This window comes from Salmo trutta, chromosome 3 (assembly GCF_901001165.1).
Source record: "Salmo trutta chromosome 3, fSalTru1.1, whole genome shotgun sequence".
Lineage (NCBI taxonomy): Eukaryota > Metazoa > Chordata > Actinopteri > Salmoniformes > Salmonidae > Salmo > Salmo trutta.
Window position 1 is genome coordinate 61,037,027 of NC_042959.1, and position 12,041 is coordinate 61,049,067.

General features: G+C 42.4%; 1 protein-coding gene across 2 annotated transcripts in view; it reads right to left on the bottom strand.

Moving 5' to 3' along the window:
* Positions 1–12,041, bottom strand: part of ascc3 (activating signal cointegrator 1 complex subunit 3) — a 141,511-nt gene that overhangs the window by 104,673 nt on the left and 24,797 nt on the right. For both annotated transcript variants that reach the window (XM_029743720.1, XM_029743716.1), the window contains exons 7-9: positions 10,686–10,893; positions 8,396–8,531; positions 7,463–7,588 (exon numbers count right to left, since the gene is read on the bottom strand). In XM_029743720.1, coding sequence (XP_029599580.1) covers positions 7,463–7,588; positions 8,396–8,531; positions 10,686–10,893 — 470 coding nt within the window. The remainder of the gene's footprint in view (positions 1–7,462; positions 7,589–8,395; positions 8,532–10,685; positions 10,894–12,041) is intronic.

Sequence of the window (12,041 nt, forward strand, 5' to 3'; positions counted from 1 at the left end):
AGAAGCAGGTACCCACGTGCCATCTCCCCATTGGTTATACCCATATTGGTGACTGAAAGACGAACGAGGTCAGTGGCAGTAATGCACCTAATTTATGAAAGTTGCCAATCGCAATATAAAGTCAGGAGAAGAAAAAGCCTGAAAGGAAGAGAGATGACTAGAAACGATTCGGTTGGTTGTTTTATGTGTGGATTAATTGGCAGAGTAGAGGACCTTGTGCATTTCAGGTAAAATAACTCAATGTTTATATCCCAGGACAAATTAGCTAGCAACAGCAAGCTAACTAAATAGGACTAAATAGGACTTGCTAAATTGCCATAAATGTTTCATGCTTTTCGACCTGTCCCCAAATTAATAGAATTGGTTCAGAGTTTATTTTGATATTTTAACCTGGGTGTCGTGACCGCGTTTGGTGTGGGGGGACAAAATTAGTTTATGCACGATTGCGCACATGCGCAGCCGGTTTGGGTTCCGTGTAAGTATTCAATATTCACTTAGGTGAAGAAGATGTAGGAGAATATACAACCAGGGTTTGACAGAAAACTATCTCCCATTCATCACTCATGTTCCTGCCCTTTAAAAAACCCACTAGGGATAGTAAAGACCATCAGCGCATGCACACACGCTCCTAAATCCTATCGCTCAATTCAGTGCTCCCCTTTGGGAATAACCATATCTCTTAATGCAAGTCAAATCTTCTTAAAATCCTTAAGGAGGAGTGTGGTCCTGATTAGCAGTTCCTAGGGGGACAGGATGTGTCTGTTAGTGTTGCAAGCTACCGGTAATTTGACAAAGTTACCAGAATGTTCAGTAATTTTGGTAAATAACAGAAAAACTATGGCAATCTCACGTAACTTTGGTCATTTATACTTGAATAATTTTTTAAACAATGATTGATATTTTGTATACATTTGTTAAATCTGTGTCCATATTGTCCATGAGTTTCTAGTAGCTAGACCATATGGTTCAAGAGAAAATGTATTTAAAAAGCATCTAACAATGCAACTAGATGTCTTGTGATTGATTACATAAAATCAATGAAAGATTACCAGTAAACTACCAGAATTTTGTTAAGTTTGAAAGTTTCCAGTAATATACCCTCCCTAGTCTAGGTCTTCTCATGCCTCCATGGATATATCAGTACATCTAAGTGCCGGAGTGAGAGCCTACACTGTATGTACTGGATGAGTAGGTAGTCATGTTTCCAGATCGAGTATGGAGGGGTTGTTGTGTTGTTTTTCTGTCAGCACGAGGAGGAATCTCTCTCATATATATTTCTACACAGAAATTAGATAGGCTTTTATCAGGATTCATTCGTTAAAAAGGCCCCCTAATAAATTCCCCACTTTTAATGTTTCAGTGCTAGTAAAGGCTTGCCAGGCAGGACAGAGCCCTGTTGCCCATTACAGCTTTCAATAAATGGCAATCTACGCTACTCTGCGTGATGTCGGGGAAAGAAAGGGAAAAAAGCTCACAGGCTTTCGGTTCGGCCTGCTCCTAATAGCACGCAAAGACGTATTAGCCTCGGCGGTGTGTGCTTGGTGCTTAATAAGAAAGAGGCATTTTGTTTCAGAGTAGCCCGGCTTAAGTTAATGAATAGAGCAGCTCCTGCGCTAGGGGCTAATTCACATCGCTCAGCTGAACAGGCTCCATATCAATCTGGATCCTTCACACGGGGGTTTCAAACAGAACAGGAAGCAGGGAATCTAGACTGCTGGAGCTAGTGGAGAGACAGGGAGAAGCCCAGAACCAAAAAAAAGACAAGAAAGAAAGATCAGGCTTTCAGAAAGCGAGAAGACAAGACGATGATGTCTGGTTTTTTTTAAAGGTGGAACTTCTAAATGAATTTGTGGAACGGCTAGGGCTACAGAATGAACAAAACGGTTGATTAACTCCCTTTGTAAGACACAACCACAAACTTATGCCCTGGTGTAGTGTAATTAATTGTTTCCTGTGAGAAAAAGAAACAGGAAATTAACTCTCTCTCGAGAGGGGACATAAATCCTGTCTGTCCATCCCAACTCATCCCACTTAAAGCAGAGGAGAGCCTCTGACATTGATCACTTCCTTCATGATGAACCAAGGGTTCTTCCACCACTCTCTCGTGCAGAGGGGGATGCTGTTGCATGTGAGGGCCCACATCAGGCCTGGGTTCCAATAGTATTTGTTTTCTTTCAAACAATACTGAATACTATCAAATACACTTTGAGCAAAAGACTGTGCCTGCCTTGATTGGGACGTGCATGCATGTTTTACCCCTCTATTCAGGCACTTGGGCAAACCTTCCTCTCAAATACCTGGTCCCTTAGAGCACTTACTGTTTGATGTGCCAGGTGGCTCTTCAAAGCCAGAGGCTTGAAGATAGTGTGAATAGCAGAGAACCAACCCGAAGAGCAAATGTATCAGGTACTGGGCGGGTAATAGCCAAGGCAGCAGAACCCAGGGCTAGGGGTGAATCCAGGGTTGGAGATGGGGGTTAAGGAAGGAAACCGGACCTGAGGTATGGGATAGGGCTTAGATGATACCAGTCTCGCAATATTCTTTCAATGGCGAAAATGAAAACACGAAGAAGACCAAATTCTTTGGTCCTTTAAAAACCTGCTGTGTGTAAAATATTGTGTGCTATAGCTTGAAAATCAATCAATGTGACTCTGGATGACAACAGAATGATGGTTGTTTCCAACATTAAGGCTGTTTTCCTTAAGAAGTTAAATCCACTTATGTTTTGTTTCCTTGCAGCAATACTGGTATCGTCCCAGCCCTACTGTGGGAAAGAGCTTTTTGAAAGTGATACTCTCATACCCAATCTCAGCCCACTTCATGAAGTACCCTCTCTGGAATAGCTGAATGGGTGTAAAAACTAAATAGCTGAAACTCCACTTAGCCCAACCAGAGGAAGCTAGGGATTGATGGGAATAGAGTGAGACAGTGACATGTTTACATGGGGAAAAAAACACCACAAAAATCTGGACATTTACACATTTAGCATTTAAGAAAGCCTAATGAAGATAATGAGTGACAGGCAGGGAGACAAACACCTGAGCCGGCGTCTGCAAAAATAACAACAGCAACCACACATGCATGACCAATCCTTCTCTTAATCAATTTGTCTCAGCCTGCGATCACACACACACTATGCCTGTCATCTTGAGTGACAGACAGGTTAAGTGAGGTGAACAGCTACAGGAGTACTCTACAAATATGACAAATATGTTCCAAGGTTTAAACATATCCAGTCATCTTCAGATATGATGCCATGTTTTGGGCACATCCAGGGGAGTTCATTCCACATTTAGGATTCTACCCAAAATCTATTCAAGATTGAATGTAGTGCATTTCACAACACACTTGACAGAGAATAAATGCCATAACTGTTTCTAAACATCCCACCATGATCCCATACAGAATGACTCCAGAAGTCTAGATGAAGAACCAGAAGAAAAGACAGTGATGTGATTGAACTGAAGCCAACTGACAACCTCTGCTCTCCCATCTCCCAAATGGCTGGGTGGGGATTAGCTCACCTGTCTGTCAGTCCGGTCCACTGCCCTGCTATTGGCTGAGGGCAGATTTGTAAGCCTGTCACTCAGCCTGTCAGTCAGGGAGGAGAAGCCATTGTGGCTCCAGACAGCTGGCTGAACACTACAGCACTTCCATTAAGACTCAACATCACTCACTGCCAATTACGGCTCCAGAACGCTCCCAGTCGCTTGAATATGGACACCAGGGAGTGAAACTGAGCACGGATACCTTTTACAGACAGACTTTACGGTATTTTGCCTGTACATTTTTTTTTTATCAGGGGATGTTTTTTAGAGCGCAATTCATTCAGTCCCATTTGTACCATATTCTTGGCCGGGATAAGCCTTGTATATCTCCCGTGCAGATGCCGGCAAGCTTACTAGAGGAAGTAGACGTGGGCCGATGTGGGTGGACGTCTATTTTATTAAATCAATTGAAAATACACCATCACAAAGAAATATGACTAAAGTTTTAGGCAGGCCCTAAAACATTATAAGACTAATAACATATTTTCAAAAGAATAGAATGGCATATTTTTTTTGTTTATGTTACTTGTCTGTGCAGCCTATACAGTGCATTTGGAAAGTATTCAGACCCCTTGGCTTTTTCCACATTTTGTTACGTTACTGCCTTATTCTAAAATTGAATAAATAGTTTCCCCCCCTCAATCTACACATAATATCCCATAATGACAAAGCAAAAACAGGTTTTTAGAATTTTTTGCAAATGTATAAAAATGGAAAAAATTTATTTACATAAGTATTCAGACCCTTTACTCAGTACTTTGATGAAGCACTTTTGGCAGCGATTAAAACCTAGTGTATTCTTGGGTACGACGCTACAAGCTTGGCACACCTGTATTTGGGGAGTTTCTCCCTTTCTGCTCTGCAGATCCTCTCAAGCTCTGTCAGCTTGGATGGGGAGCGCCGCTGCACAGTTATTTTTAGGTCTATCCAGAGATGTTCGATCGAGTTCAAGTCCGGGCTCTGGCTGAGCCACTCAAGGACATTCAGGGACTTGTCCCAAAGCCACTTCTGCGTTGTCATGGCTGTGTGCTTAGGTTCATTGTCCTGTTAGAAGGTATACCTTCGCCCCAGACTGAGGTCCTGAGTGCTCTGGAGCAGGTTTTCATCAAGGATCTCTCTATACTTTGCTCCGTTCATCTTTCGCGCGATCCTCAAATCAAATTTTATTGGTCACATACACATGGTTAGCAGATGTTAATGCGAGTGTAGCAAAATGCTTGTGCTTCTAGATCCAACAGTGCAGTAATATCGCCTGACTAGTCCCCCAGTCACTGTCGCTGAAAAACATCCCGACAGCATGATGCTGCCACCATCATGCTTCATCATAGGGATGGTGCCAGGTTTCCTCCAGACGTGACGCTTGGCATTCAGGCCAAACAGTTCAATCTTGGTTTCATCAGACCAGATAATCTTGTTTCTTATGGTCAGAGTCCTTTAGGTGCCTTTTGCCAAAATCCGAGCGGGCGATTGTGCCTTTTACTGAAGAGTGGCTTCCGTCTGGCCACTCGACCATAAAGACCTGATTGGTGGAGTGCTGCAGAGATGGTTGTCCTTCTGGAAGGTTCTCCCATCTCCACAGAGGAACTCTGGAGCTCTGTCAAAGTGACCATCAGGTTCTTGGTCACCTCCCTGACAAAGGCCCTTCTCCCCAGATTGCTCAGTTTGGCTGGGCGGCCAGCTCTAGGAAGAGTCTTGGCAGTTCCAAACTTCTTCCATTTAATAATGATGGAGGCCACTGTGTTCTTGGGGACCTTCAATGCTGCAGAAATGTTTTGGTACCCTTCCTCAGATTTGTGCCTCTACGCAATCCTGTCGGAGCTCTACGGACAATTTCTTCGACATCATGGCTTGGTTTTTGCTCTGACATACACTGTCAACTGTGGGACCTTATATAGACAAGTGTGTGCCTTTCCAAATCATGTCCAATCAATTTAATTTACCACAGGTGGACTCCAATCAAGTTGTAGAAACATCTCAAGGATGATCAATGGAAGCAGGATGCACCTGAGTTCAATTTTGAGTCTCATAGCAAAGGAATACTTATGTAAATAAGGTATGTGTTTTTTATTTTTTATTAAAACGTTTTTTTGCTTTGTCATTATGGGGTATTGTGTGTAGATTGATGAGGAAAAAAAGTAACTTAATCCATTTTAGAATGAGACTAATGTAACACAATGTGGAAAAAGTCAAGGTCTGAATACTTTCCGAATGCACTGTACGACTGCAGCATGCACATGAAATCAATAGGTATTTTGTTCATTAAACAGACAAGACACATTTAGGCTCCCCTGATCACAGTCAACACGCATATATTTTATAGTAGGCTAAGAATATAGGCTCAAAAGGTTCTACAGCTGTACCATTGAGAGCATCTTGACTGGCTGTATCACTGCTTGGTATGGCAATAGCACCGCCCTCGATCGCAAGGCACTACAGAGGGTTGTGCAGACAGCCCAGTACATCACTGGGACCGAGCTCCCTGCCATCCAAGACCTCTGTATCAGGCGGTGTGAAAGGAAGGCCCGGAAAATTGTTAACAACTCCAACCACCCAAGCCATACACTGTTCTCTCTGCTTCCGCACGACAAATGGTCCTGGTGCATCAAGTCTGACACCAACAGGCTCCTGAACAGCTTCAATCACCACGCCATAATACTGCTAAATACTGTAGCTAACAAAATAGCTACACAGACTGATTTTACCTTATTTTTGCACTGTCTATGCACACTCACAGGGGCCTACACACTTAAGCACACTGACACTCAAACACACACGACCAACATTTGCTTACACACATATAATATGCTTACACACACACCCATACAATCATCATATATGCTGCTGCTACTCTGATATTCATATATCCTGATGTCTAGTCACCTTACCCCTAATACATACATTATATACAAAAGTATGTGGACACCCCTTCAAATTAGTGGCTTCGGCTATTTCAGCCACACCCGTTTCTGACAGGTGTATAAAATTGAGCACACAGCCATGCAATCTCCATAGACAAACAAGCAGTGAGAAAAGATAGTTTTAAAGCTAATTTCCTGCAATTCTACACATTTTGTCATGATTTATGCCATGTTAATATGATATGCGTGAGCGTGACTAACAAAATCAATGGGGGGCCCCTGGAGGTCAGGGCCCCTGGGTAGGCCTACATTATATTCACAGTACATGATCCTTGGTTGGCTGAGTGTCAGTGGAAAATTTTGGGGGGACATTCAAGTTGTCAATGTGTTGCTATAACTAGCAGCAAGATAGCCGAATGTTTAAACTTTAGAGTTTGTGATGCAATAGGGTAAATGCAGATAGGCAGCCCTCAGACTATTTATTTATAGCCGCTATGCTGCATCAGGTGGGCTACATCATGTGGTAATGCTTACTGATAAATAGTAGGACTGGGACGATACCAGTATCGCGATATCTTTTCCATGGCAAAAATGAAAAACAGGAATCAGATCTAACTCTTTGGTCCTTTAAAAACCTGCTGCATATAAAATAGTGTGATCTGTATCATGGAAAATAAATCAAATGGGACTCTGGATGACAACATAACGTCTGTTTCCAACATTAGGGCTGTTTTCCTTAAGAAGTTAAATCTTCTTTGTCATTTGTTTCCTTACCACGATACGAACGAGTATCGCGATACTGGTATCGTCCCGGCCCAACTAAATAGCCCACCTGCATGACAACATGGACTAATCTGTTATATTGGGGTCATTTCTTATATTTTATTTTTCACTTATGAGTAGAAAGTCCTTTTAAAAAGTAACCAGAATTGACCTTCTCAGTCATTCTCCCCCAAAATTGCAGGTCCCTCTGTGATGTGTAGTATGCTGTGTGCTTTTGACAATGCTGTGTGCCCCCCACCTCTCAAATCCCCATGTAACCATTGGGTGTCTTACCTCGTCCAGTTCAGAGATGTAGATGGGTTTCTCCTCAAAGCCGATGGACATGGGATCACTAGGAGGAATCGTCACCTCTTCATACATCTTATTATTCTCTCTCTTTATCCCCTCTGGTAACATCAGCTGAACACAACACAAACACATCCCAAATATTAACAACGCGCCACATTACATAAAGCACATTTCCACCCTAATCTATTTATTACAAACTGAACTACATAATATTAAACATTTTACAATACACATAATAAAACAGTGCCTCAACTTGAAAACAAACACATTCAAAATATTCCAAAAGTCATGTTCAGATTAGAAAATATATCAACTTTCCAGTGAACATAATTTCCTCCAGCCCACCTGCTCCTACTGAACTGAGGACTAAAGAAACACACCCCAGGTTAGTTGATGTAAATAGTGAGTGAAAAAGCAGCAAGAATTAAAAAATAGATAATAAAAACGGGATAAAAGCAGTGGTTTGTGGGTAATGTGATGGGTGCTGGTGAAGGTTGGTGGTTGAACAAAGTACTGAAGTGTGTGTGTGTGTGTGTGTTTGTGTGTGTGTGTGTGTGTGTGTGTGTTTTCTATCACTTTCCTCCCGGGCGCTATCAAAGAGAAATGGAAGTAATGCAAGCTGTTCATTTTGCCCATTAAAACAGGTGGATTTGAAAATGGATTTGAAAATGTCTTCTAGTCTTGTTAGAGTCATTGTTTATTTGGATAGAACATGATGGTCTAGGGGTCAAGTGTATAGGGCATAGATTTGGTATTGGGCAGTACAGGGCTTTGTCCCAAAAGGCTCCCTATTCCCTTATCCCTACATAGTGCAGTACTTTTGACCAGAGCCCTGTGGAGCCTGCTCAAAAGTAGTGCATTATATAAGAAAAAGGGTGTCATTTGTGACGCAGCGCTGGTAATCTCCACATACTGTACCTTGGCTCCCCCTATGAAGGCGGAGGTCTTGGTGGCCTCGGCGTAGCAGTCATAGACGTTGGGGTAGCGGATGCGTTCGTACACCCTCTCTCTGCTCAGCACTGGAGACCGCCGTGCTGTCAGCAGGGCCTGCTCTCTGGAGAAACACAACACACAACCATTAAATCAACCACAACACAGCAATAACACAACCGGGACCGAACACAACAATACATCCATAAAACCCATTCAAAAATACATAGTATTTCAACACCAAACATCCACATAAAGAGCAGAACAGCCGTACACATGCTTAATGTGTGGTTGGGGATGGATACTACAGTTGAGAGCTGTTAGACAGGAGAGGTGTGGAGATGTGAGGCTCTGCAGTAACACTATTCTCTGCTAACGTAACGTGGCTTTCCTCTCTGCTAATCTCTTCCCTCACACTCTGCCGGATTCGGCCCGGATAAGTTTAATTAAACAGATCACTGCGCTGCTTTTTTATCTGCTGAAATTAAACTTTCAGAAAGATCCCTTTTTATTTATTTTTTTTCAGAAAAAACGTGACCAGGAGCCTTGTTTTTTTTCTTATAACCTGCAGCCGAGCAGTGATGAAAAATGCAGGAGGGTGTTTCCATATGGAAAGAAGAGATCACAGGGGGAGATATAGAAAAAGCAGTGTCATGACGTGGCCCTCTTTGGGTACAGCGAGCACCATCCCTCTCTCTCTGCACCATTCCCCTCTCTCTCTCACCACCTCTCTCTCTTCCCCCTACACCCAGGCTCTGTTAGGCAGGTCATAAATTCCTAGAGGAGTTTCTCTCCTCATGGCCAGACAGTATAGAGAGAGTGAGTTTCACAGGAGAACAAAGGAACCTCTTCCACATCACAGAACTTGAGAACTGAACAATGCCCATGTTTGGAGAATGTGTACACGGTCGGGGAGAATCCAGCTACGACCGGTCCATTTCGGTTAATGTTTGTGAAACTCATGAGAGATTATACAGTCACATTACCAGAACTCTGTTTATACAAGAGTCTCAGTTGTGAGGCTTGCATCTAATTGTTGTATAAAATGAATGAGTAAAGATGAAACTATTTGTGAAATTATGTAATGTGATTATAAACTGTTTAATGAAGGAAACTCCAATTCCCTTTGGAGTTTAACTAAGTCATAGGCCTGCCCCATGAGCACAGACATTGATCTGGCGTCATGGGACAGCCCGTTTCTACTGTTCAGAATAAAACCCCCACCCTAGACCCAGAGGGAGCTAAGGTTTGAGTAGAAACCATGCGTACCTCGACCATCGAGGGAGCTAAGGTTGTAATGGTTGCTGAATCTTTTACCCATACCAGGTGGTTAAACTCTGAGACTATCGATCCGACAGAATAAGAGCTACTCTTCGATACTAATTACTAGTCTGCAGCTAGAAATTATGTACCCATGAATGCGAGGACCGACAACCGCCGAAACATCTATTCTAAAACAACATTTCTGAATGGGACTCTGAAGTGTCCATTCTAACCACGAAAGACGGGCGGATGAACTTCCAACCGAAAAAAGGACGATTCCAACAGAGATCACGTGACACACTGAGCGTAAATATATATATTGATTGCAATTATTCCCGAATGAGTGAGCGTTAATGTGCAAAGGATTAGCATTTCAATTATTATAGTTATCAACTGTGTCTTTTATCTTTCCCGCCCTTCTCAGTCCCTTTGTCTACCAAGCCACCATACCGATTTAGCCCACTAGGACACATCCCCTATCATTTCCTTGTAACTATATCTACTTTGTTTGTTATGCATTTCTGTGATTATTTAGTTAGTAAATAAATAAATGGAGACAATTGATGTATGGATGATTCATAGTGAAGACTGGGTTCATGCAGATAACCAACCATTTACGACGTTTGGATGAGACTAACGTGAGGTAAAGAATAATTCATTAATTAGAAGACTAATTGATCAGATATTAAAATATCTGAAAAGTTGTATTAGGAAAATTATAACTTTGTAATCTGAATATTTTCCTTGGTGCACCGACTTCCTAGTTAATTACATTTACATGATTAGAATAATCACATAATAATAATGACAGAATTGATTTGATAAAATAACTATCTTAATTTTAATGATGCCAAAGACATGACAGCAGAGAGAAGGGAAAATGGAAGAGAGGAAAGGAAAGAGGCAGAGAGAAAGAGATGGGAAGAGAGAGAGAAGAGAAAGACATGAGAAGAGAGAGAGAAGAGAAAGACAGGAAAGGGGAAGAGCTAGAAAGAGATCTAGTGTGGTGGTTCACCTCTGAGCTCTCATCTCCTTGGGGTCAAAGTAGAGGTCGGAAGAGGAGTCGGTGTCATCCCAGCGTCTCTCCCCCCTCTTCCTCTCCCTCTTCTCCTCCCTCCGGTGCATCTTCATTATCTCTTTCTCCTTCCCCGACTGGATGGTCACCTGACAGCCATACGTGGGCTTGCTGCTCCCCTCTCCTCCACTTCCTTTACGACTACCATCTAAACACAAGAATAACAGAGACATCAGTAAAAGGTTACAAACCGACAGAGATGGTCCCAAAGAAACAGTTGGTTCATCATTGATACATTCAACGTTTCTATGAGCTAGGCTACTATGTTGTCTTGTGAAATTAAGCACTTATAATACGGTAACTAAGTACGGAATAGCATGTACAGTACTGTAACACACACTTTTCCACCGCCTATAGCATACCGCCTATACTACTGTCCCGTGTGGCTCAGTTGGTAGAGCATGGTGTTTGCGACGCCAGGCTTGTGGGTTCGATTCCCACGGGGGACCAGTACGGAATTTATTTTTAATGAAATGTATGCATTCACTACTGTAAGTCGCTCTGGATAAGAGCGTCTGCTAAATGACTAAAATGTAAATGTAATGTAAATGTATACCGCCTATACTATACCACCTATATTATAGCTGTAGGTCTAGGTGAAGTCCCCCCACCATCTAATCTGCAGCTGTGCTGTTTTTCAGACATGGTTGCTAGACTGGTCAATAGTTAATGGTGAGAGCCGAGCTGCGATGCAACAGGACTGACAAGTGGCTGTGTGTGTTTTTCCAGACTGCAACGACCATATCTGTTCAGATTCTGGTAGCCACCAGGTGGAAAGGACAATTTCTAACCCCAGGACCTCAGCATTAATTCATATTGTAACGCGTGTGTGTGTGTGTGTGTGTGTCCTTTACTTTACCCGGCATGGGTAAGGGCCCACAGGAGACCACCAGCTTGTTGTTGAGCAGGGATAGCGAGCATCACAGGAGCAAAATAAACGCTAACAGCATACAAGTACAAGTGACGTGAGTAAAATCCATAACTACTTCAACAGAGGACCTAAAATCCCAGCGTGGCCTAGACCCTTATATTTCTAGTGTGTGTGTGTGTGTGTGTGTGTGTGTGTGTGTGTGTGTGTATATACACTGGACACTAGGGTTTAATATTTTCCAGAGAATTTACCAATTGTCCTTACTGAGAAAATTGCAAGAAATTACCAGTATCCTGGTATTCCTGTTGAAACCAGAAGTGCTATTTAAAAGCATATAATCCCAGAGAAAAAAACTGCCATGATTATACCATTGTAAATGGAGAAATAGACCATTTTAATTATACACGTTTGAATAAACTCAAAGT